The sequence below is a fragment of the Syngnathus leptorhynchus genome, chromosome 5 (genome assembly GCF_054491065.1).
Source record: "Syngnathus leptorhynchus isolate UIUO chromosome 5, UIUO_Slep, whole genome shotgun sequence".
NCBI classification, from domain to species: domain Eukaryota; kingdom Metazoa; phylum Chordata; class Actinopteri; order Syngnathiformes; family Syngnathidae; genus Syngnathus; species Syngnathus leptorhynchus.
In genome coordinates this window covers 16,457,163-16,484,446 of record NC_141199.1, presented here as the reverse complement: position 1 = coordinate 16,484,446, position 27,284 = coordinate 16,457,163, and the positions used below count along the sequence as shown (strand labels likewise).

Sequence of the window (27,284 nt, the reverse complement as noted above, 5' to 3'; positions counted from 1 at the left end):
AATCGGAGCGGCTCCGGCTACATTCCTCGCTGTGATGCATTAACGCTACGACGCAGGCTCCCGTAAGGCGACGGCCACGCTAGCGTCACAGAGTGAAGTACTTTTTCACGTTCTGACCCTCTGCACTTGAGTTTAATGCTGAAGTAGCGTTGAGGGAGCCTCATAATGTTGTGGCCTTTTCATTGGCTGACGCAATTGTCATCAGTGCTTTGAGTTTTCGATTCAAATCAAGAGTATTCTTTGAGGAAACGCGATAGATCCACGATAGAAACACAACCCAACATGTCCAATTACATTTGACTCCTCAAATCACTTTTATTTGTCTCCAGGCACTTTTCCCATAACAACCTTCGGAACAAATTCCCGCGCCGCCGTTCCAAGAAGCGCGTCTTAGCCTGGCGTGATTTGAATAATTCAAGTAATAGAGTGTGTGAAGTGAGCGACGAGCAGCCTGCTCCAGTGTGGAGGTGATTGTACAGACTAAGTGCTAGATGAATTCTATGGCCCGATTGGGCCCGTCTGCACAGTGGTGGCGTCGTGACACACTGCTTAGTCCTGGCTAAGCCCTAGAATCCTTCCTTATCAAACAAGTTGTGTTATTAAAACTCCAAAAGTCTTTGCTAGCTGTAGCGTTCATGTGTGCTCAGTGCTGCCTATCGTGGCACAAAGCGGTACTACACCGGAAATGCATCATTCTTAATTCTGAGTTGCCTGCTGTCAAGACTTAAAGTCAGACTGGTGATTTAACGCCGCAAATCCAATCCCGACCGGGATGACCCGAGACGTGCAAATTAACAATGGCCGGCAGCCGGCTCACTTCTCATCCTCCTCCGGTCGCTCCAATTGGGTCTTTTGGATCCGAGTCAACGCAGTCATTCGGCTTTGATGTAAAGCAGGTTGACTGGTAATTATGCAGATTGCCCGCCATTACGCAGAAAGATGGTTTTAATGTCTTCCCCGGCCATAAAGTGTCACATGCATCACAGGCCCGGATGTGTATTGTGCTTTACGGTGTCGTCATAATTGCATTTTTAGAGTTTGATTTTTACCCAAATCCTGTGAAGATTTACTCTCCGAACATTTACAGGATGTAAGTGCTGTAAAATAACACACAATTAGTTCAAACCATTAAAAGCAACAGTTGGGAATTTTACTTTACATTTGATAGATATTTCACTGCGACTTAGAAGACAAATTCCCAAACCTCCAGCGACTTTCAGGAAGTTTCCACTCTTACGAAACTTTGTAATTACAAAAGTTTTGAAGAATGAAGCTAACAGATAACAGCTAATCTAATGGGAGGCTAGGCATACACGTGTTACTCTTTAAAAAAAAAAAACTGGCATTGGTCGTGCAGCTGTAAATGTCTCATTAACCTAGGTGCCATTCATTAACGTTCCATTATTCATCTGCTTTGGACTTGCCACATTTCCTCCACGGTGACAATTTCACGGCCGGCACGGGAACATTAATTACTTCTTTATTTGTTACTAATTAGGGGGCTATATTTAGCAGCCAGAGACGTTGCATGTAATTATGGGATATACTGCATTGACAGTATTGAAGTAAAATGAGGCGCAAAAAATAAATGCTTAAAAAGTTATCTAGTTTATTTATTTATTTATTTATTTATTTATTTATTTATTTATTTATTTATTTATTTATTTATTTGGGTATTTATTTAGGTATTTAGGTATTGATTTATTTTGTATCTATCAATGTATTTATTTCGTATCCTCTCCATTTATTTATTTATTTATTTATTTATTCATTTATTTATTTGAATGACTATTCTGTAACCGGGATCCTTAATATGACTGCCCCAAAAATAGACCGGCCATTTGGGAGACTCCTGAAGTTCTCGATGGCCACCGCACCAAATACCAACAACCTGTCTTCCCCTTTTATTCTTTTAACAACTGGGCTGTAACGAACATTAGCAAAGTCCTGGTGAAAACTTGCCACCGCATCTGCGGTTGTTTATCTTCTGTGATTTGTCCTAACTTTTCCCAAAGTGACATTTCAAGATAAAGAAGAAATTAGCCGTCACGTCAGCGAAACTAGCGCAGTCAACTTTCTGCGCTCAACCGGTGCAAAGCGTTCAATGGCATCTTTTCATCTGTGACCCGCACCCCTGAACTCTATCGCCCGCCGCCCGTCCCGCCACCGTGGTCGGCTGCTGTTAGATAAATATTAGCTTCCCTGGCGCGGGAGCCCGCCGGCCCCTTGATGAAAGCCATTCGTCACCGCGGCCGGATGACCTGTCTGCTCTGACCAGCGCGGGGCGAGCAGCCGAGTGTGAAGGGGATGTCTCGGCGCGGCCGGCAAATCATGATTTAATGCCTTTAATTTACACTGTCTGTGGGCCTTATCAAAAGGTTAGCGCGGGCAGGAGCAGCAGCGAGAGCGGCGGCGGCGGCGGCGCTTTGCTAAACCCGGCTATGAATTTTGGGAGAGCTTTGGAAATGGCTTTAATCGCTGATATAAGTTCCCGGGTATTGCTGAGTGCTGCTTCCCCCGCCCTAAAGCAAAGTGGACTCTTTTGTCATTACATCCCGAGAGAAATGGTTTAATGTTTGTTAAACGGCGTTAGGTGTTGATTTGCCGCGAGATGTTTAAAGCTTGCCAAATCCGAATCCTGCTTTAAACAGCAGTCGGCTGCACTGAGGGAAAAGGGGGTGAACGATTCCGCACGTCCTACTTTTATTCGTCCTACACGAAACATTTGTACATTTACAATTTTTAACACATTTTGTTCCCAGGACAACAAATACATTACAACTGGACTGTTCTGGTAGTCTGAAATGGGCCAGTGCGCTTTACCGCCCCCTACAGCGCTGGAGTAGAACAGCATCAAACTGACAGCCGGAATGAAATCGAGCTGATGAAAAGCGACCTCGGTGGCAGAACAAATGACAAGCGTCGGATGTCGTAGGCGATTTACGACTTTCGGCGTCATGTCATCGTCTGCGATCGGCTTTACCGTAAACGTCCTCCTACACAAGCTCACGAGGAAGATTGGATGTGCCAGTGTAAATCTACAACCTTCAAAATGTCTGTGCTGCATGAAGATAAATATGCTAACATTTCCCGTGCACTTCTGAATCAGACAAGACTTAAAAGCAACAATATTGTATAGTTTGACTCCAAGTCATGGTGACCGTAACCAGTTCAATTAAGACAAAGTTGTCTCTGTTGTTGCTATAGCGCAACTTGGAACACAAACAATTGGCCCGAAGTACCGAGATAGAGCCGAGTGAGCTGGAATCACTTTTATACAGTGGAAACAAAAAAAAAAAGACAAAAATGAAAACAAACCAACCAAAGAGTAGCCACTTGTCCAAAACATCAAACATTCTCATGCAGTGAAAGTTCTTCAACAACATCAAATCATCTGCGGGGGCACGGTTTTAGAAATCTGGTCAACGTTTTCCACAAATCATTCACGGTGCCAAAGAATTCTCCAGAATTTCCATTCAGCCAGCCAGAGAAGTTTAACCACACCTAACCATTCACACAGACAAGAAAATCAACTGGAATGAAAAAAGGCAAAATGGACCTTGATTGCGCATATTTAGCTTAGCATAAAGTAGGTTAGCTTAGTGTTTAGGGTTAGGGCATAATCTGGTTGTTGTTGTTGTTATTGTTTCTTTCAGCATCCAGAGTGTAAAAACAGCAAGTTCTGAAATGTGTCTGCGGGTTGCCAGGAAACCTTGCCGATCAATACGACTCCAGGGGCCGGCTAACAGTTACACACGTTTTCCATCAAGATTACGTAGCAGACGAGACGGTCAATAACAGTAGAGACGTTTTGAAAACAAACAAGCGTTGTACATGATGAGGACGTCTTCATTTGGTTTTAGGAGGTTCAAATAATTATTTGATACTCATTTTTTAAAATCACTATTTAGTTTTTAATTACAACAAATGTTCCCAGTGCTCTTTGTGCATGAAAATTATATTATGACAAAGTCTCTTTTTTGAAGCTAGACAATTTGGTTGATTCTGAAAAATTCATTGTTACTTTTGTGTGAATGGATTGAGGCCAAATGGTGGGCACTGCTTTTGCTGCTACTAGCAGGGATGGTGTTGATTTCATCTTCATAAATTGGCAATCTAAAGCCCACCCGAATATATTTACTTTGGATATCTTTCTCAACTAAATTTGCCTTCATTGTTTTTTGCTGCCAACTTCTTTAAGACACTTAATGCTTTACAAATGCTTATTATGCTTTCAGTTCTTCACTCAAAAGTGAGATTTATCTCTTATATTATTTCTACTGTTTCACTGGTACTACATGAAGGAATGATTGTCAGAAATTCCGCTCACAACCTTGCACCTTGATCAATAAAAATCCAAGAAAATGTCACGTAGCGTGGGATGATATTTAAATAAAGTGCGCTATAAGAAAGTAAACACTCGTGTTTACTCCATCTGACTAATTAAGACACAAATACTCTTTTACTTGTTCTGCTACAAAGGCCATATTGTGCTATTTGCTTGCTGGTGTTATTTTTTTTTTCCCACTTAGTTTTAATCTGCAACCCTTACGACGTGTCGTGCCGCCAGCATCCGAATGCGAAGATAATGAGTAGCGTAAAGAAAGAAAAAGTTGTTTTGCAAGAACGGCTTCCTCCTCCTCCAGCCTTGTGGGCTACAGCAGAACTGGTGTAAAGATGGCGGGGGAGGGAGAGGGGGGGGGGAGCATGCTGATGGCCATCGATCCAAACAGAAGGTGCTGTCTGGCACTCCGGGCCATTCACACACACACACTTAGACACACACTGCTGGCGTTCAGCACGCACTTCCATCGACAACTTTGCCAGTTTGTAAATTATATGAATGTGTTGTTGGAGGCCGTGCACACGCGTTTTTTTTTTTTTGTGTTTCAGAATTTGCTCGACAAACTATTTTCCAGGCCTTTCCGGCAGAAATGAAAAGTACAAAGAAAGAAGACAAACACAAGCATGCTAAGGGGCCCAATTGCGACAATGCTGGTGATATTAACCTAGCATTAGCATATGGCTGCTACTTTTGGTAGCATGAGTTTTTTGTAACTGTAACACCAAACGTTTTTCAAGTTTTAGTTTTCGGAATTTTGTCCTGTCAAGTATGGGCCTCAAAAAAACTAAAATCTGTCAAAGCCTTAGACGGAATATTGAGCAAATATGTGACTGTCATATTTGAAGATGACGGACAGCTAAAAGGAGTATTTTCATATTTTTAGTCCCATCTTCTACCCCTGCTCTCACCATTTCGAGAAAAAAAACACTCCCTAAAGTGTTCCCGACCTGCTAAAAGTTTTCTGTACCCTTTCCTCCTTGGTGTAAAAAAAAAAAAAGGATGGCGGTGGCGGCGGCGAAGAAAATGGTCATCAAAGCCAGACAAATTGACACCTTTTTGCCGAAGTGTCGCCAGTCCTCGCAATTTCGCACACTTTTCCCTCAACGGCGGCGACGCCACCACGGCGGCCAAACCTCGCCGCTTTCCAGATGGATGCTCGGCATCTGAATAATGAGTCACTAAGTGGGGAGGAAAGAAAGTTGCATGGGAATGTCTAGGCGGCGTTTGCAAAGCGAGCAATTTTGAATCTCACCTGCGCTTACGTTTTACTGACTTTACACTCTGCGATTTATCTTGCCGCTTCCAGTTATACTGAATCACTACTAGCAAGGATGCTGATTTGACATTTTGAACTGTTTTTTTTTTAGACGCTATTTAAAAAAAAAAGAAGTTTGCGTCTGAATAAAAACTCCCCCATATTCAGTCAAAAATAAAAATATTGTGGCACACTTAACGTCTGTGAAATAGTTTGGTTTTTGGGGAGGTTGTGTTTTATGCAAATGCGGTGGACATTTTGTTGCCATGGCAACCAGTGGTGGAGAAACTTTTCCAACTGAAAGAAACTAGCAAGAAATAAGGTAACTTTCACTTCTTCGATTCCACACTGCAAATAAATGACAACAGTGGCTCGCACCCCCTTCCCCCCCTAAAGAAATCAATTTAGGTATATTTCATCTTCAAAAACTAACTGTATCAAGTGCTGCTGTACTTTCTAATTGATTTTATTTTTTTGTGGGGGTGCAAGCGAGTTTTGTGCCCACTAAAATCTTGTGAAGGAACAGATGCTGCTGGAAAATTCAGTTGCGGGTGAAAAAAAAAAAAAAAAAAAAAGCATGCCCCGGACTTTTTTTTGGTACGCTTTCCTACTTAAACTCTCCACATTGAGTCTCACCAAATGTGATTATAGGAAGAAAAAAAACAACGGAAAGCTGCAATTGATCTTTCCCACAAGCTTGTTTGCAACACTCCTCACACACACACACACACACAAGACAAGTTGCAGCGTCCTCCTCAAACAGGAAGTGTGCGCTACAACATGACAGCACTGGCGGGCCACTCTCGCTGGCCTAGATTCCCTGAAATCCACTCTGGAAGAGTTCTCGTCGTCAGCTGCCACCACGACCGTGCAAGCGAGCGAGACGGGCAAGCGAGCTAGGCCATCTGTCTGCGGCGCGCATCAAATCCCAATCTGCGTTAATTTGACTGATATGAGGGCCATTGTTTATTTTAGGCGGATTAATAAATGCTCTTGTGGTTAAATCGCTGGGTTTCAAGTTTGATTTTTTTTTTTTTTTGTAGAGTATCGCAGCTTGCCAGGTGCGCTGCGGGTCACTGCTGAAAATTAGATGCATCTAAGCCGGGGAAATCAAGCTTTTATATAACGGCAAGACAATCGAGACTTTGCCTTTGAGGGGATTTGTGGATCCGCTAAGCGTGGAACTCGTTCAAAAACACGATCAACTATTCAGGAAGTTGCCCAATAGTCATGGTTTAATACGCATTTGTTCTAATGTTTGATTTTTTTCTTTCAACAGCAACGTACTTGATAACAAAAGATTGTCTAGAATAATTTGTATATACAATATATACATTTTTTCCCCCTCTGGGTCACTTGTTGCCAGGCAGAATTTAAAGGGTACAATTGTAGTAAAATAAAACAATTGGTGACATTTTTACTCCGCAAGAGCTAATCTTGAGTTTGTGAGCGGAAAATCCAAACTCTTGTTGGTTTTCATGAACCTTCATCCACATGATGCCGCTCTCTCACACGCGCGCACACGCACACGCGCGCGCACACACACACGGACACATGGTGTGTTATGCAATGGGTGATGCCTAATTACCACTGACATCGCAGAGCCTGTTCACTTGCGAAATTAATCATGACACAGGCGTCACATTTCAGGTCCCCCCCCCCCCCTTGGGTGTTCAGCAGCCGACGAAACTAAGAAGTGCACAAAAATACCCATTTGTCAGCTTAATAACGGACACAAGGTGGCGCACATGAGAAAGCGGGGGGGGGGGGGGGGGGGGGGTTGCTTGATAATTAGCAGGACAGGACGCTGTTTGTTATCTGTTTGGACTCCAGGGAGCCGGATGGGAAATAATGAACTATTTCATGTGTAACGAGGCTTTAACGTCTGTAGAAAGTGTCTTGTGGGTCTTACGGTCTATTTATAACACCCGGCCGGCGCTGTACTGGAAAGCGCTCGCAGTCAACCCAGCTGTACGAGTAATGTTGGTTCACGATTATGAATAGATGAGGTGAAACCACGGCGACAAAGTGCGGCTGAGTGTGGCATAATTGATGTGACAAATGTAACTTGGTCAGGAGGGATGCTCGTAATGAAATTGCTGATATATTGGTGGACTAAGACGGAAAAATAAAATTACTCAAACAATTACGTTATACGGTAGGATGACTCGGATGTAACACCAAAACCCACATAATAGCTTCTCTGGAAGATAATTGAAAAAAGAAAAAATGATTATTTTGTATCTGCGTGTGGCCCTGTATCAAATGGCCTGTGGTCCAGTAGTGGGCCGCATACCAGTGGTTGGGAACCAACACCTTAGCAAATTCCTCCCAAACTACTTGCTACCAAATTAGAACCCTAGATGAGCTTAATTGTGGAAGTCGGGACTCGAAATTGCCCCATAGATTTAAAAAAAAGATACATTTCCCATTTGGGAAACTGTAGTTTCTGTATATTAAAGTTAGCATTCGCTCAAGTTGTTATGTTAATTCCCTATCAGAAATTAACATGGCATGTCTGTATCTCTAATTTGATTTGTATTTGGCAACATTCATGTTTTTTTTTTTTTTTCAGCACGTTACCATCTAAATGTGCGCCACAAAAATCATGTTTACAAGCCAAAATATCAATTTCTAATCGACTTGACACAGTTATGTCGAACGTTATTATTTAGTGATAATTCCCCGCATGTTAATGGTCTGATCCAGAGTCTGGCGGCAAGCTATAAAGCCAGTGTTCCCACTGAATATGTATGTATGTCTCCGGCGGGGTAAACATGTTATTCCATTAAGCAGCCCGTAACTCGTGTGGCGGGGTGTGTGTACAAACCCCAGGTGGCGGGTTGCGTAGTATGGTGGAAGCCAGTCAACACATTTCATTGAGTGACGTCCTCGAATGGGGCATCTTAAGGTGACTGTGTCAACGCAAAACTTTGTTTTATACTTGCTTGCATCTGTTTACGACCGATTGCTTTGGATTTAGGGGCAGTGCCCCACCAGGTTCGGAAACAGGCCTACAAAAAATACAGCAAGTATTTGACCAACCCTAATCAGGATACAAAAGGAATGACTGGACTTCTCCATTCATGAAAAGAAAAAAAGATTAGTAATTAAGTTCCAGTTAGTGCAAGTGTACTTTAAGGTACATGCCAAGTCATCCACTCTGCTCCTCGGTCCTCGTCACGTTGCAAATTCATGACTGCCTCCTGCAGACATCTTGCAATGTGGGGTCGATGAGGGAGCGCGCTTGTCTAAGAGTTAGCACGCTCCAGTTCACCTGTATCCCCCCCCCCCCCCCCCCCCCCCGCCCCCCATGAGGCCTCCCAGCAGCTGAGCTCTCAGACAAAAAGTGGAATCATTCATCCTGAATGAAGCATCGTTATCTTGTTTGACGCTTTTTTTTTTGGCTAAAATGCACATTATTAGTATTATATTTGTAAATCTGGTCATGGTGAGGCAAGAATCTGTACTAATTCGGGTTTGGGGGAAATTGGCAAAAGCAATAGCGCGCCACCTGGTGGAGGCTCGTGCAGCACATGGCTCGCCGAAGGAGTTTCCACAAAGTAAGGGCATGGTTACGTGACGCACTCGCGACGAGAAGAAATAAAGCCAAGGTGACTAGCACTGATGATAACCTCAATACTGCCTGACTACCGAAACAGCTACGGTGCGCGCGCACGCACGCACGCACGCACCCACGCACGCGCGCGCGCAACCGATTTTGATCACTCTACCTTTCATTATTAGATGGAGACGGACAATCCAGCAATTGGCTCGGGACACCATGTGAGACGACTGCACCCACACCCTCCGTTTCTCAGCTCTCTCTCTCTCCCTCTCTCTCTCTCTCTCCCTCCCTCCCTCCCAGCCCGCACCTCTCCTCCTCCTCCTTCCACTTCCACTCCAGCGAGCGAGCGAGCGAGCGAGCGAGCAGAGCAGTACGCGGAGCGGTACACTGTCCTACCCCGCTTGCGCTTTTGCTGCAAAGCTCGCTGAGGATTTTTTCCCCCTCCAGTTCTTATTAAGGCAAGGCGAGCTGTGCAGAAAGAAAAACTGGCGCAACTATGCACCACGCTCTCTGTCGTGACTCCTTTTGATGATGATTCTCATCATTTAGTTTTTCTATTTGCTTTTCTTGACGCTCTTCTGGATGCAAACACCTGACAAGCACCCACCGAATGTCGTCTTTAAGGTGAGCAAAACAGCCCAAAAATAAGAAGGCAATCATTTTTAACGATTAGTGCATGCGTGGAGCAGCTTCAAAGGTGTTGAATAACTTTTTTAAAAGACGCCCGGCATTTTATAAAAAAAACAAAAAACACCAGTGTGCTGCAAGTTTCATGTCTTATTGCTATTTATTTATTTTCGTGCACCCGCGCCTGTTTGTCAGCTCGTAAAACCCAAACGACCGCGTTCACAATGACGGATGTGTCATAAAAAATGGCATTTATAGTATTTATGCAAAAACACGCAGCTCGAATTTATTTTTAAAAAGGGGGTGTGTACTCGTCGTGCACGTGCCGCGACGGTTTTTAAGATAAAAGGATAAAATCACACTTTTGACTGTTATTTTGAGCTGTTTCTACACGTAACGCGCGTGTATGTCTTGTTTTTGGAACCAAAACAAAGCGTTCCAACTTTGTGTCGCAGCACTGTTGTGGCCGCCGAGGCTTGCAACTTTTTGATGGACAGGCGCTGCGAGCCAATCAACGCGTGACCTTTCGGTGCGCTCGTCCAATAGGAGCGCGGCCTGGGACTGGCTTTTTACTGTAGCCCAGGAGACGTCACGTCGACTCGTTAACTCTTGCGAGGCACCTAGCACCTGTCAAGCAGTTTATTAGGCAGCAAAGTACAAAAAGCAAACAAATATTTGTATTAATATACATTTGAAAAAAGTCAAGGATGACTGGAGGCGTGCCATTGTAGGCATGACAATTCATCCCCAATGATTAATTGCTTTTTGAATGGAGAGTGCAATACTGCTGTGACTTCCAGGGGCGCAGTTGAATACGTTTCTTTGACCGATAAGTGCAAACAGGAGAACATTCATGAACGACCAAATTTATCTCATATGATGTCTGCAAAAAGCATTCCTGTATTCACGTAGTATCATGATGTAAGTTTTGACACTCTCGAAATTTCCCGTCAGTGATTCTTACATTTGGCGGCTCGGTGGGGCAGTGGGTAGCACGTCCGCCTCACAATTAGGAGGGTGCGGGTTCGATTCCACCTCCGGCCCTCCCTGTGTGGAGTTTGCATGTTCTCCCCGTGCCCGCGTGGGTTTTCTCCGGGCACTCACACATCCCAAAAACATGCTTGATAGGCCAATTGAGCACTCCAAATTGTCCCTAGGTGTGAGTGCGAATGGTTGTTCGTTTCTGTGTGCCCTGCGATTGGTTGGCAACCAGTTCAGGGTGTCCCCCGCCTACTGCCCAATGACGGCTGGGATAGGCTCCAGCACGCCCGTGACCCCCGTGGGGACTAAGCGGTTCAGAAAATGGATGGATTCTTACACTTTTTTTTTGCAAGGTGACTCCATGAGACAGCGATGGAGACCAAACGATACCAAAGTCTCTTTGAGGGAAGCAACGCGGAGAACAGGTGGTCTCAGATCCCCGGTACCATGGAGTTCTGCTGTGCCCCCGAGGACTCCAGCCTGGGTGCAGGCGATGTTCTGATGAACGACCCCAAAGAGGGCGTTGGCAAGAAGCCGGAGCAGCCGCTGCTTCGTCCCGGGCCGAACCAGCACTTGGGCCTACCGCACATCGGCAACAGCTCCCTTCACGGTCCCAAGACGGAAATGGACTCCAAGGAGCTTTCCAAAACCGTGGCAGAGTCCATGGGGCTTTACATGAACGCTGCCAGGGAGGCGGACTTTGCCTTTGGCCAGCACGGGGGCTCGGCCAGCCCCGGGAAAATGCCGTACTCGGTGTGCGGGCGGACTCTCGAGGAAAGCCAGTGCATCACCGCCAAGAGCCCCAAGCTGAAAGGGTTTGCGTTCCCGCAACCGACCGGCGGGGACGGCACCGCCGGCATCCCGGCGAGCTCCGCTTCCTTGCTGGCCTCGTCGCTGTCCGGCAGTCCCCAAACTCCCAGCCCGGGGGGCGGCAACAACATGGTGTCGTCCACCACCACCAGTCCCCCGGTGGGCTTCGGCCCAGCGTGCTCGCCCGTAAGCCATCCGGCCCTGGCCGGAGTCAGGCGGCGGAATTTGTCGGCGTGCAGCCCCGTAGAGTCCAGCACGGTGTGCTCGCCGCCTCTCATGAAGTCCCCCATGTCCAGCCCACGGAGTATGACTAGCGTGAGGTCCCCGCCATCTTGCAGCGTCAGATCATCCGTCTCAAGCCCCAACGCGGTCCGCCCCCCCGCCTGTAGTCCGGCCATGGCCATAGGAAGCCCTCAGAACCCTTCTTCGGGAGGCTTCCTGGCGTCTAGTCCAACCGGTGAATTGGGTTTGGCGCGCGGAGACACCCGTAGCCCCGAAGGGGCGGGTCTGACCGACGAGCCGGACTTCAAGCCTTTTGAGTTCCCCAAAGTGGAGATGGTGGACGGCGAGGTGTTCAACGTGGGTTTGGACCAGATGGGCATGGTGAAGTTCATCAAGAACGAACCAGGGACTGATTTTCGGAGCATGTGCTCGGGGGGCTCCAAATGCAACACCTCCGGCGTGCCGTTTATCACGCAAATCAAAAACGAACCCGACAAAAACGCCGGGTGCATGAACCCGCAGTCCTACGGCCGACAGTCGCCGCCGCTCGGCCTCTTCCCCGCGGCCGAGACCACCTACTTGTCCCTGCGGAATAACATTGACGAATACAGCCTCTCTGGAATCTTAGGACCCCCGGTGTCTCTCAACGGGAACTACGACCCCGACGTGTTCGCCGCCAACGACGTCCTGTCCAAAGGGGTCAAGCAAGAGTCCAACGAGAGCGACTACTACCATGAGAGCAACGGCGTGCCCACCTCGGCCATTGTTGGAGTTAATTCCAGCGGACACTCATTCCATTACCAGATCGGCACGCAGGGAACAATGTCGTTCGGGCGGCACGACGCCCGGGACCAGTCCAACCCTTTGTTGAATCTCATTTCGCCCGTGGCGGCGTTAATGGAGTCGTGGAAGTCGCGGCCGGGCATGCCGCAGGGCTCGCTGTCGGCCCGGGGTGACGGATACCCGGGTCAGAACTGCATCGGTGACGGCATGGCGAGGTAAGCGATGGATTGAAGCTTTTGGTTGAACTGACAAATTTTGGGTAGTCGTACTCTTGGGCACCGCAGTCGTGTTGCATGATGATTCTCATGCACAATGTAATCTTGTAAGAGTTTTTCAATCAAAAATTCCAACTGTTTTTGTCATATTTTGACTTAATACTCCTAAAATGACTTTTTCCACATGTTAAAAACGTTTTGTTCAGATAACAAATTTTAATTACAACTTTATTCTCATGACATTAGTTTTTTGGGTATTTTCCCAAAAAATTTAACTTGATTGTCTAAACATAACTTTACATATTGTTACAAGAATAAAGTTATATAAACTAATTATATCAATTTATTCTTACATGATGACTTTTTTTTCCTCATGTTCATTTTATCCACATAAACGTCTAAATTTATTCTCATGGCAGCCGTTAGTTGAGTGCATTCTGATACTTGTTTTTTTTTCCCATTACTTTTGCTATGCATTAAGTTCCCTGGCCTCATATGGAGAATCATTGGACTGTATTTGCAGAAGGCAGGGTGCTTTGTTTTAGTCATGCAGTGTCATTACACCAGGCACTTTAGAGAATAGCAGGCTAAAAATGAAATGAAAGCAATGACGCGCACTTGACTGTACTGTGTGTTGTTCTACTGTACGGCAGCGTTAGCACAGCGGCGCTCACTGGGAGCAAAAAATGCCGTTTAATGGGCCAGCGTGTCAGCAGCGTCATGAATTATGAATGATTGATGACGAGCTTTTATTGCCAGACTGACGAAATAAACAATTACGAGTGCTCGGGGGTTGGAGTGTATTGTGGAACTGGGCAAACAGGCCAAAGGAAACCTCTCGAAACAACTCAATAGCAACAAGCGCTACGGCAAAGCTGTGTTTCCAACATTTTGATGAATTGGATTTTTTTTGTGGAATACTCGGACTATAGTTTTGGTTCACTAAAGTGTCACCGATGAACATGAAACTGGGCTGGCATGTCTGTCATTCACAAAAAAGTCTGGAGCTCGAAACTGAACAGGAAGGCGGCCATTTTGATTCGAGGCATTTGGTGAATTCTTTGACAAACTCCTTCTTTGGAACTCAACAAAATGAAGCATAATCAGAAAAAAAAACGTAGAAACTTTTAACCCCTGACCCCAGTTTCGCTGATAATATAAAACTGAGCGGACTTATTTCTCAAAATCTTTCCGGTTGCCATGGTCAATATTGAAACGGAGGTTAGCCATTTTGGTTTGAAGTAGCCATTTGAGGCGCAAATTCCAAGGTTCGTACTTTGGCTTGTATCCACGCTGACAGGATCACTGCCACATTAAGTCCTAATGACATCCAGCTTAGCCTTGCTGGCAGACAGGACGTCAGTAAACGAGTTGGCCTACATGCTCCGAGCAGACAGACACAGACATTTTCGCTACTGTATTCAAGGCCTTATATTTCCTAGGAATGAAAAAAACAAAACAATTACATAACCATTCAACATCCCTACAAACTTTGATCCGCAGAGAGCTTTGGATAACAGCAAAAAATCCCCTGGCTCCCCTTGTTCCTTCTCTTTCACTATTGGTTTCCGCTCAAAGTGGTTTTAATTAAAGATGGCTTTTCATCTGAGCATTCTTTGCGTTTTAACTCGCCATCCCCAGGAGAGGAAGATTTTTCTCTTGTTTGACGCTAATATCACACGCTGTAAAATCAACTTTACACGACTTGAATGGCGCGTATTTCAAACACGGCCACTTTGTATTAAGATGGAAGAATGGAACGACTCGCACTGGACGCCGTCCAACCCTCAATGTTCTACGAAGCGGCCGAAAAGGCGTACTCCAGAGAACGTCTTAATGAGCCTTTAATTGTATGTTCCTCGGCTAAATCAATGGATGCAAATGATTTGATGAATCCAGACACAGCTGGATACTAAATTGCCAATTAAAGCTTGAGCGTGCACAAGCGGACTCCCGATGCATTGTGGCCTCCTGCCCGTTGTTTTTATGGCGTAATATTTCTGTAGTGCTTGTTATTTGCAACTAGTTTATTCTCACCGGGTTATATTTATGACAATTGTAATAGAATTAAGTTTTCTTTTTATTTATTTTGTTTTTAATTGTCGTTTTTTTTCATCATTAAAGTAAAACGCAAGTCAATTAAATTGCTGATTATTCATGTGTAAGGCGGTAAAACGAAACATAGCAAATCATAGTCATTTGGCACAGACACTTAAGGTTTGGCTGAAACTTGGCGTGCGTTATTTTGAAATACTGAAACGTGAGGTTTTGAATTATTTTCATTTTATTGTAGAATAATACTTTGGTGGGCTAAAGACAGAGCCTTGAGGAACACCTAATATTTTGGTGGGCTAAAGATAGAGCCTTGAGGAACACCGGACGTGATAAATCCAATCACGTGAATTAAAACGATGGATGAAAAGCATCTTTTTTTTTTTTTGCCATTCATCTGTTGCGCGCCAAATTACTATTTATTCCCCAAGACTCTGTTTTACACAAGTCGCTACCATTCATAAGAATGACAATGGTAGACTTTTTCAGTATCTTTTCCCCGAGTGAGCAAAAATATTCCGAAGATGTCTTGTTCCGCGTTGGGGCGAGCACATGAATAAATCACTCTGGCTGCAAGCAAGAATGAAGTTATTCCCCGCCGACCCACCACGCCTCACCCCGTCCCGCCTCCGGTCCTCCTTCCATGGAAGCGTTCACCTCGAGCTCATGAATAGTTAGCGAGCCGGTCCGGTCAGGCTCAACGAAAGCCCGACGCTTGTCGCATTGAAGACTCTTTTTTGGAATGAAAAGATGTTTTTTTTTTTTTTTTTTTCCTCCCCTTCCCCGCCAACAGCCGTGACGCATTTCCCACTGGCTAAGCAAACTACTGAACAAATGAATCATTGGCCTTCTGGCAATATTCACCATCGTTCACGTGTTGGGAGACGTACGCCGCTATTGTCATTGATGTCTCAATGCAATGAACTGCAGGCCTGTCTTTGTTGTTGTAGGCTACAAAAAAAAAAAAAAAGGAGTTGGGATTTCGTTCATCAGGTACTAATTGTCATTCATACAAAAATATGTATACAGTAAAATACGTTGGTTTTTTTTACGAGGTCACCCAAATGCAGTTTGTAACACACACAAGATAAATTATTATTTTTTTTTTTTTTTGGGAGTGAGTGTTACTATAGCCGCCATTGTGCACATACTGAAAGCTAAAAGAAGAAGTCACGTTAAGATTCACACAACGCAAGCCGGACCCCAATAAAAGTGTGACGCTGTTGGCTGGGGTGTGCTGGAAAGGGGCGGGGGGCGTGTGGGCTTCTCCCAGCATGTGTGAATGCTTGTCCTCCCTTGAACCTCTCCCTAAAAATACGGCCCAGTGACAAGAGGACCGGCTTTTCATGCCAGTTCTGAGCCAGAGTTGCACTTTTAACCCCCTCGGCCCACTTTGGTGAGGTGAAATGCGTTTATTGACTTTCAAGTCACTCTTTTTCCAAATGGATAACAATGATTGTTGACAGGCTGGTGTTGCTTTTGCTCTCTTTTGTTGTTTTCACGTTAGAATCTTTGCCGTTGATGTTTGTTTTTATAAAAACAAGGTTACGTATACTCAATAATTATAAACAATAATAATATATGATCAATGTTTTCAGTGACACGAATGAAAAACAGTTCAAATTAAAAATCAGTTTTTATCAAATACGTGAGTGCATCAATTTTTTTGTATTCATTTATTTATTTATTATTTGTGTTGAAATCTAAACTAAATAATGTCATATTCTTGTGCGGTGTCGAATATCTTCGGTATGTTTCGACAAAACAATGGCAGAAACTTTATACAAAGACTCATTCAAGTGTGGAAAACAATGCCACAAGTTTGCAAAGAACGGTTGATCGTTTTTAACCCATTCAATCACAAATGATTCCGACAATTTATTGCTCACACTTGTGTGAGAAGCCCATATAATTACAGTTAATGTTTTTGTGATTGCAGCAGCTTGGCTCCTTTCGGATATTGTTTTAGAGAAAATGAGTCCATCATTCAATCTGCCTTTGACATAAAGACAAAAGTCCTGTGTGATTGACCACACCTTCCATCATTGTTTAGCGTTTCATTCTTGACTCGGCGTCGTCCCGTCGCTGTTTGCGCCTTGGGACGTCACTTTGGGTAAAAGCGTTTCACGGAAATGTCACGGCCATTCAAAGTATCATTAGCCCATGATGCCATTCAATTAGCGCCATTAAAATACCTGAATAAACAACAGGTAGTCATTTGTGGTGGTAAAAATAAAATAAATGGGAAGTAGGTGTGAATTAATAATGAAAGGCGTCCTTAATGGCAGCGACCTAGATTGGCCTTTTGGCAATGTGCGTTTTTAACGTTTTTTTAACGGGCTAAGCGAGTAAGCTAGCTAATGTTAGCGTCAATTCTTGGAAAAAACATTTTTGGAAGAATTATTTGGCGGTTCAATACTACAAAGTAACAGATCTTTGAAGAAGCAATTACAAAAAGGAAATGGTGATCTAATACAATGTTGTCTTTTTTATTTTACTGGATTTATTAGTTATTTGATTGCATTGCTGGTTTTATGAGTTGATTTATTATGTACATCACACCACTTACAGCTGTGGTTTTGTTTTTGTTTTTTTAAAAGTTGACTTGAGTCACACAGACAAATGAAGTCATTGTCTTTTTCAAAGTTTTCAGTATTTTGTGTCACGTCATGTTGTGACTCGTGGAAATGGAGCACACAACAAACCCAACATTATTATAATTTTATTGGTTGCACATGCTCACATTGATTTTTTTTTTAAAGTCTTATTAGAATAAAGCGTGATCGTTTCTTACAGAGCAGCTAATCATTTTTTGTTTGTTTGTTTGAGGCAAATCATTGAAAGAAAAATTGCAAAAACCGCACATTAGATATCATTTATTTATACGTAGCTAGCGACCTGCTAAACATGGTTTTCCAGAGAGCGACTATGAAGGCAGCCGGCATGACACACTGACCCAGCAGGTTAAAAAAAAAAAAAAGAGGCTTCTGAGGATCAGATGGCAGCTCCAGGTTTTGCTTTACTGACACAGCGGCTAAGCATGAGATCACAAAATGACTCAACGTGCCATTGCAATCTTCAAGAAACCGTTGCAATTAAGGGCAAATCAAAAGGTAGTCCGGACTCTCCCCAACACACCCAAGCTTGCAGCAGGCGGCCTTTCTTTGAATCACCAGCCAAAATTGGATTTGATTGAGCTTCAGTGAGACTTTGAGGGAGTTTTGGAATGTCTTAGTGGGGAACAAGGAATTAGCGAGTTTTAATACCAAGTATGAGGCAAATAAAAGGCCCATTTTCAAGTTGTGGAGTATCCAAGGCTGCTCTGATACCAGGATTCGATACGTCATCCAAAAACACATTCAATGAATCAGCAAAGTAATGAGGTTACTTTTTCAAGGTAATTAGCAACACTGCCCAGTTCCTGTTTTTTGTTTTCACCACTTCACACAAACTTCCAAATGCCTGCTGGCTATTTCGCTATCGAGGTTTTTGGTCTTGAACGCAGCACAGTCAATATTTTTTATGAGAAACCAAACACCCTTTGATGAGATTAATTATGGGAGTAATCGTACTCACGCCCGCTAATGTTACGTGTACTCGGCCCGCGGGCGTATTTTAGCTAACAAATTAGATGGGGAGGTTTCTGGTCCACCTGTACCACTGATGCCTTGGAGGTGAACTCACGTCATATCAGTTGGCAACTGAAAAAAGATGGTTCAGGATCTCCCGCTGCTTAAAATACTCGTACAAATATTTACAATGGAGTTCTTATAAACACTAGCTTAGCATGTGTCTGAAGCAGACGAGTATGCTAAGGATGTAGCTAGCTGTCTAGAAATGCTTGCAATAGAAATGTCTGTTTATGTTGCTCGATAAAACTGAAATTTTCATAAAGAATACTTCAAATGTAAAATTTTAGCCATGGCTACAAAATGCTAACTTTGATGCTAACTTTGAATCCACTCTTAAGTTCCCCCCAAACAAGATTATTTATGAATAATAAACATTTGACGCTTCGAAGAATCTGACAGGAGGGCGAGCAAAGAAATCCTAAATGGGATTTTTCAGCTCGCCAAGCTTTGAAAGGAATGTCTCACTAAAGTTCAATGTTACATAATCCCCCTCGGCCTAAATATTTAATCATGGCATCATCTTGCTTCGCCCGCCTTGCCCTTTTTCTTGTCTCAGGGGAAAAATTAAAGCTCACGTTTGGTGTGATCACAGAGACAAGCAAGCATCAGGCACTTCAGTTACGAGCCGAGCGTTGCACCACATGCAAATCTTGTGGCTTCAGGGCGCTCCGTCACGGGAGAACCGGTTTTCCCGAGTTGAACTAGATTCTTGCCCAGGTGGATAAGCTTATCAACACAATGTTTATGTTGGAAGGCGGCCAAAAATGGTGAGCGGCTAAACATTTCAGGGCCGTCTTTCTAACTTCTGTAGTTCTACAGTTCAATTCCCAATCTGCTGATCTATTGATTTTTCTAGTTAGTGTTTCAAAAAGTGAAAAATGTATGGTTGTTTTTTTTTTTAGGACGATATATTCTCCCAGAAACTTTCACGATAAATGCTATGAGGAATGTATCATTTGTTTTATGCCACTGACATATTTAATGTACATTATTTTTCAGAAAAAAAATCAATTTTAATTCCTCAAGAATATTAATACCGACATTGAAATGGAGAACTATAAAACATGTCAACTAAATATTACTCAGTGATGCTAACAGTCGCTCTGCGTTTGGCTAGCACCTAGCAAGAGATGCAAATATTGTGTTAGTGTAGCATTTTTTTTTTCCCTCTCACGCTGCAGTGGTCAACAGGTTCACCTTATAGATTTGCATAAAACTACTTGTTGGAGTATGTTGTACGTCATGCAACAGGAATTGCACAACCCGCAATGAGGGCGATGGACATGATAAGTGGTTTGAAAATGATGTGTCTTTTTTTTTTTTACCTTTCACAATTGACTTGAATCAGTAATGACAAGGAGTGAATCACTCCCGGTACTTTATTATAATAGTTTGTCTTTCATGAGCTATGAGTGAGGTCAAAAGCTAAATTCCAGACTTTAAGAATCATGATAGACATGGCTATAAAAGGTCCACGTTGCATGTCAAATCTGAATTTTATTTTAAAATATGCCCGGACGACCACGGCTGCAGCGAACGGTCAAGTATGAATCGAGTTGTTCCTCCGGGGTGGAATAAAATAATAAAAATACATAAATGTATGAATAATGCATCCATCTGGTACATGGAGTTTAAATGTGGTAGCCGGTGGACAAAATTGCAGGACATAAAGGTCATAGTGCGTTTTATTCTTCCAAAAATGTCACCCGAAGGCCGACCAGTGCCTTTTATGAGTAGTGAAACCACTTAATGATGTCATGATGGATTTTTGTCGATGTAGTTTGGATTGTTTTTCGTTTGTTCAATGTTTTCCCCGCGTTCCTTCTCATGTTGATTGTATGGAAAAGTTTGCACGTTTTTTTTTTTTATCCTCAGAGATTATCAGGTTCAAAACGAGGTCACATTGGCAGCGGCGGGTTTTTGCCGCGGTGGTTCATCAGCGCTAGCAAGCGCTCCTCTACCGAGTTTTTTTTTTTTTGTTTCATTTCATGAGATGCTAATTTATTCCTGTGGATGTTTTTGTGTTCTACTAAGAGGGGGATTTAAGTCTCGTAAGGGTCGCCCAGGTAACAATAACACAACAGGATGCGTCTCTATTTAAAAAGAAAATGCCGGAATGTTTCCGATACTTTTGCCATGATGGAATTTATTGGACATCTGCGATATGGATGAGTGGTTGAGTGATTCCCCTTAGAGGGCTCCCTTTGCTTTGGGTCCCCATGTGGCCAGCACACACACACACACACACACACACACACACACACACACACACACACACACACACACACACACACACACACACACACACACACACACACACACACACACATACTTGTAAACAAACCCAGCTGCGATGTGGGCACGCTGGCATTCCGATGCGGCTTCTCATTTGCCATAATATCATTTTATAATCTTAATTTACCATCCAGCGATAGGATGCAGTTCGACTTTAAAGGAACGTTACTCTTTTTTTTTCTTTTTTTTCGCTTTGCTTGCTCATGTTTGACAAATGTCAATGTCGACTGTAATTTTTAAGGCCTGATGTTAGCTATTAGCCACATGCTATTAGAGCAGTTCAATCCATTTTCTTTTTCTGAAAATATGGTATTGAAATTTGGAATTAAGATGAAAAGATATGAACATTTGAATCATAATTCAATTCATTAACTCACTTTTTTTTTTTAAACTACAATGCAACAGTTAAATGCGACGTTTCTACATGTTGGATACTTTTCCAGTCATCACAAAAATATCAAACATTGATGTCAATATGACATTTAAAGCATGCAATCTAAAAAAACAAATTGCGTTATGATAATCAAATAGGACAATGTGAACTGCATTTTGTTCTATGGTTAGCATCACACCTTTCCTGGCAATTGCTTCCTTGAATATTTAAAAAACCATTATCAACATGAAAATGACATTTTGAAAACTCCCCACACTTCTAGCTTCTTTGTTGACATTTGATGACTCCCCACACTTCTACCGTCTTTGTTGACTTTCTGGAACGACTTAATGACTGCTCGGCGTTGCAATGTCACAATGACATTTTGAGAACTTGGACGAAGGAGCGTGCCTACAAACACGAGAAGCGTCCAAGCACAAAATGCATGCGGCTTCTTTTTTTAGAAGGCCTGCCTTCTATTTCAAGGCCACGGGGGTCGTGACGCCAGACACCGTGGACACCCAGGAACATTCTGACTTGTCAACAGTTCATTATGAACGTCTTTGCTCGCGGTTGAGGTGTCCTAAGGAGAATCTGGACAATGTACTGAATGTCTCATCACAGGTCAGATCGTTTGAAGTCCGGTCCACAAAAACCTCTCGCACCTTTTATGATGAAATCTAGGGGATGATGGCCATTTGTGGATGTTTGAAACAAATATGTTGCAGATTGTAGATTTGTATATTGTAGCATTTTGCAGTGATTGGAAACCAATGAAAATAATGCGTGATAAATAGTTTGGGATCATTTTACATCTCTCAGTTTCTTCCTGTCTTTCTCTCTTATTAAGCCAGCAGATGATAAGTAAGGGCAGCAAAAGTGGGCTTTGCTTCCCAGATGGAGGTCTCAGATTTGCCTGGGACTTGTGGATCCACACGGGCTTACGTGAGCTTGGTGACATTTTGTAAACAACAGCTGTGTCGATGCCAATGTGCGGGACTTCTTCCCGTTTTACAAGATTCCATTCCAAAAGTGGACTTCGGATGATTTATTGATGAAATGCGAGCCTAATTCATCGGCGGGAGGAAAATAATTGACGGCTGGGATGAAAACTAAGTTTACGAGTGTCGCTAAACATTTTCCACCGATTTGATATTCATTTCAGCGATTTCGCCATGAAAATTGACATTTATAGAAAATAAAAAACAGGGACACATTTCAGTGCTGAAAGTACCAGGAAATAAACGCATGACCAGAACTGATATTATTACGTTTTTATGAATACTGCTTTGTCATGAATAAAGATGAGGATTCTATGAAACCGCAAAAATGTAGACTTCTTGGAAATGAGTCACTTTATTAAATATGAGAATGAACCCCGCCATGGGTCACTATCCCCAGTTAGCCTCGATGCAAGCAGGCTGTTAAAAATTGTGAATTTTTTTTTGGGTTGCTTTTTTCACCATTTCTTGTAGTTTACAGTTTTGTGAGAATACTTTGGAGTAGGAGCAAGAAAAAAATAAAATAAAAATCAGCCCCCGAAGCCCTTTTAATTTAGCAACATGAAATTTGTCCATCATTAGTTGACCCACAAAAACAGTCACATGGAGTCATGCCCAAAAACATAAGAGACATTTTGGTTTGAAGGTGCCACTTTAAGGTCGAATCGGCGACAGTATTTCTAGGAATCTTTGGGACTTTTTGGAATTTGAACTATGTATTCTAGAAAATATATCTACAAACAAACAAGCAACCGCTTGTTTTTGTATTAGCGTAGCTTGGCGATCGACAAAGCAAATTGGGTTAACATTGCTGTCTATGTAAATCTTTGGAAGTTTTTTTTTTTTAAGCATCCAGCCTTAACTTATCTCCTTGGCAACATACAAAGCTGTATTATTTGAGTAAAATATTCTTGACACAATGACTAGTTTCCTATTAGGACCACTTCGTCGCCATCTTGTTTCCAAAAGCGCCATTACTCGGTCCAGGAAATAAAAAAAACTGTGAATGAGTGAAGTTGTAACTACATGCGGGGTTTGACTGTAATGGCAACGGTCCAATGCTTGACTAAAAAGCCGCTATTTAAAGACGGAGTATTTTTCTAAGAGTCATGTGGCGGAAAACGATTAGAAAGTGTCGCTTCAGAGATCCCCCGCCTTCATTACGGCTAATTGGATTGAGCGGGGGCCCACTCATTGGCCCACATTTATGCATTGACACCGCGTTTAAGGCGCTTAATGTGAAAGGCAGCGATAGCACCGGAATGACATGTAAGCCTCAGAATCCAAAAGGATGTTCGAAGACTTTCAGAGGTGGGGTAGAAGGGAAAAGGGGAGCGGGGGCGGGCGGTTTGGCGCTGACATAATCTCCGTGATGCTAAAATGGAGTGACATGGAGAGCGCGGGACCGACGTAGCATGTCGATCCCCGTGAGACGTTTCTATCGACAGCCTCCGACCCCCCCCCCTCATTGCTAACCTGACAAAAAGTTTGAAGGAATATTGGAGGCAAGCAGGTTCTCTTGGCAAATTGCACTCTGCTGCTTGGAAATATGCACGACTGGCGATGTGTACGCGCTTGACCTAGAAAACGCTGCCTGTGCAGCTGCACTCACAGTGCAAGTCTGATTTTCATAATGGGACTGCATACAGTGTAGTAGTTGTGGGAGCTACTTACTGCGCCATTTGACAAGATCCAGAGATTCAAAGTATTAGATGAGTGATACTTATAGTTCAGCAAATAAGTGTTATTAAAGTCTCTGTAAAATGAAAATAATGTCTTCTAAATTTGACACGCCACAGTGTTATTTATCCCTGGCTAGCATAACTCTGGCAAATGTGAATAGTAAGGAAAAATTGCCAAGTACTAATAAAAAAAATAAAAGGTTTTATGTAGCTCTGGAAGCATATTTGCCTGGTTTTGAAACATAAGCTTTTGTTTTGTGTTTTTCTGAAACACTACTTTAGGTTTTGTGCGACTTCAAAGCGTGTTTTCCCAAATATTTTGGCCCAATTTAGCTTTTGAGACCTGGAACATCCCCCTGTATGAATAATATACTGTACATATTCTAATTCCCCGCATGCACTGTTTGCTTCTGAGAAACATTACGTATGCTATTTTCAAACCATGCTAACTAACCGATTAGCCAACATGGTGGTTAGCTTTTTTGCTAACTTGAAAGTATCTCCTAAGACCTAAACAAATTCATTATCGATGGAAGTAAGATTACAATTATGATAAATCAGTCTTATAATTCTCTTGGCATTGAAACGTTTGAACTGACCAAGTCATAAAAATGAATCAGTGATAAATCAGCAAATAAAGCTAGCATTGGTTCCAGCCATCCTTGTTAGCCTCAGTTTATCAGCGTCTGCAGCCTTTTCAATAAAGCCCTCGTTATATTTAGACACTTTATAACCCTACCTGTCTGTAAACAGGAAGTCGGGCAGATTACGGCCAACCATCTGGACATTAATACACAATGAAGAGCCAATAGCCATTTTGCCGCTCACAGAGTAAGACTTGTTATTCATTTGCGTGGGATTCAGTGTGCAAACGGCGGCGCACGTATCTTCCAAAATGTATTTGCATGTCTTGATGGTTCTTCTCTTCTTACTTAACCTAATTTTTTTTTGCGTCTCACAGTTGTTTATGCATAGCGCCGTAATCCTATTACGCTCACTATGAGACCCTTGTGACAGTGGAATGACTTTGTTTTAAAAATAGCAAATGCAATGAAAGGAAATACAGAAAATGTACACGCTCATATGATGAGGTTAGCACGCCCACTTGATCTTGGTCCTTTTTTTTTTTTTGTGACTTTAAAGACAGATTTTGCAGTTTAGGGCCAAACTTTGTGGTTTCGGCATTGCAGTTTTTGTGCAAATTCAAACATAAACATTTTCACACGTCTCACATCAAGAAGTAAAAATGCAAAAGAGCAAAGTTGCAAAGAAGCAGTGAATGACTCAACAGTTTTTCTCTTCCGTGGAAACGTGGCGAAATTCCCAGCCAGAGGAGTGTTAGCTTGGGCGATAACTGCGTTTGAACGGCGTCTTTGTGCCAAAGCCAGATTTGATGATTAATTAAAAGGGGCGGGGCCGGAGGAATAAATGACAAGTTTGTGGAGAGAAGTTCATACATGCACGTCTGTGCTGGCGAAACACGAGCTTAACACATGACTGGTGCAGCTTCGGGCGAGAGGCCAAGGACGCTCGGGTCAGATGACAGCGAGCGCGTAAGGTTGCATTTCCAACACGCTCGCCTTCCATCCAAACGTATGCGAATAGCCTTACATGCTATGTTAGCACAAATGCTAAGTCTTCGTTCACTTTGGAATTGCAGCGTCCGCCCAATGCAATGTAATGTTATTTCAAATGGAACTTTTTCAGTCTTGCCCGACATGTCCTTCAATCCCGAAATCCCCTGCAGACCTGCAGGGAGACTGTGGAAAAGGGCATCCACATGCACCACTGCAAATGCCGCGCCTTATTAAATATACATCACAAAAGTGTGAGGCAGCTTTCACCTGAGTCAAGGTCACCCCGACATGACCCGTGTTGGCTTTCTACGTATTTGCTTTGAAGAGCGAGTCATTGACTCATCGTCGAGTCGACTTTACGTCGGCGTTTAAAGCTTGTAGTCAACTAATCATTAATGTTTCGGACATAAATAAATAAAATAATAAATTGTTAGCTAATAGCATATAGCCTAGCACTGCTAGGCCGAATGAATTGCAATTCTTTCCGCAAGTGGTTTGTTAGTCTTAGAGGAAAATAAACAAAGCTGCTTGTGTACTTGATTGCACAAATGATTAAAAAAAAAAAGAATAAATCCAAGCACATTCTGATGGTCACATGTGATTCCGTCACTGAACATGCAGAGCAGCTAACGATCAGCCAATTAAAAGCTAGCCGACTTTACATTCTCATTTGCTGACTTGTCACGGATACTTTGAGCTAATTTGGTGTTTGAAACTTTGTCGTTTTGGATGGGTTCGTTTTTGTAGAAATATTTGGTTGTTTGTATTTAACAGGCGTTTTTCCTCATTTCTGGCGAAACGTAACTAACTGGCTAAATGTAGAAATACAACTTCTGAATGCTATGAAAATAACTATGGTGCTAAAAATTATGGTGGTTTTTTTTTTGTGGCAAATCCTAGCTTTTATTTAGCCTTTGGTTAGCCCGGTGCCGCTCATATTGCGGTAAAAGGTTCTGAATGCAATTAGTGCTCATCCTTTTGTACCATTTCCAAGTAAACTCTCGTGAGGACATTCTGTCCATATGCGCGGACAGCGGTTTTTGCTTTTTGCGGTATTTTTTCAGTCAAAGCTAATAGCGTTATGTCCCTCAGCAGGTGCTGCATTGTTCATCCGTCGGCCATCTGGGCCCGTAATCCTTCGGAGGTGAACAAACTGAATTTGAAAAAGGTCACTGCACAGACACTTTTAGCTTAACCACACCACTCCCGTGTGTCCCAGCGTGTGTGCGTGTTTTTTACCCTACAACTTTCTTTTCCTAGCGTATGTTGTGCTAGCCTACCAGGTCATAATCTTAGCGTAATGTTGACCTTTTATTAAAGTGATGTCTACTTCCTGAAATCCTGTCATTCCGTTTCATACTCTCTCCGTATCAAAATGTCATCATTCCATTTTTGAATTTGATCAAAATGTGGCTGTAAAGTGTGACTCAGTTAGCGTTAGCTTAGCGTTAGTATTGACAAACTAAATGGACAGAAATCAGGCATCCCTACAACCTTTAGTGATTTTGTTTGTGAGTGGGATAAACAGCATGACACAATCTGCTGATGAATCAAAATGGCCGTCACACAAAGTCACATGGACGCACGGCTAAAACGATGCAAGTCAATCCCGTCCATCTCTGTCTCCACGAATATTTCTTTGCTGACTGCGTGCCGTCAGTTACTTCCCAGGCGCTGACGAGCGAGCATTTCTCGAGCCGACGTGCAGAATGTGCAATGGCGGTGCTAACCGCCTGGACGGGAGCCAGCTGCTCACAGCCCACTTCTTTTTAGTCTTGGAGGTTTTTGCAGCCGTCCGACTTCAGCCGGCCGCTCGGCTGTTAAGTGGACAAACAATAAACACCCCCAACGTGGCTAAATTTAGCC

The 27,284-nt window shown here is 43.1% G+C and overlaps 1 protein-coding gene across 1 annotated transcript in view; it reads left to right on the top strand.

Moving 5' to 3' along the window:
* The first annotated feature begins 9,556 nt into the window (after window positions 1-9,556).
* Window positions 9,557-27,284, top strand: part of nr3c2 (nuclear receptor subfamily 3, group C, member 2) — a 36,371-nt gene continuing 18,643 nt past the window's right edge. Inside the window, exons 1-2 of the mRNA XM_085912009.1 lie at window positions 9,557-9,792; window positions 11,130-12,806. Coding sequence (XP_085768135.1) covers window positions 11,149-12,806 — 1,658 coding nt within the window. The 5' untranslated portion in view covers window positions 9,557-9,792; window positions 11,130-11,148. The remainder of the gene's footprint in view (window positions 9,793-11,129; window positions 12,807-27,284) is intronic.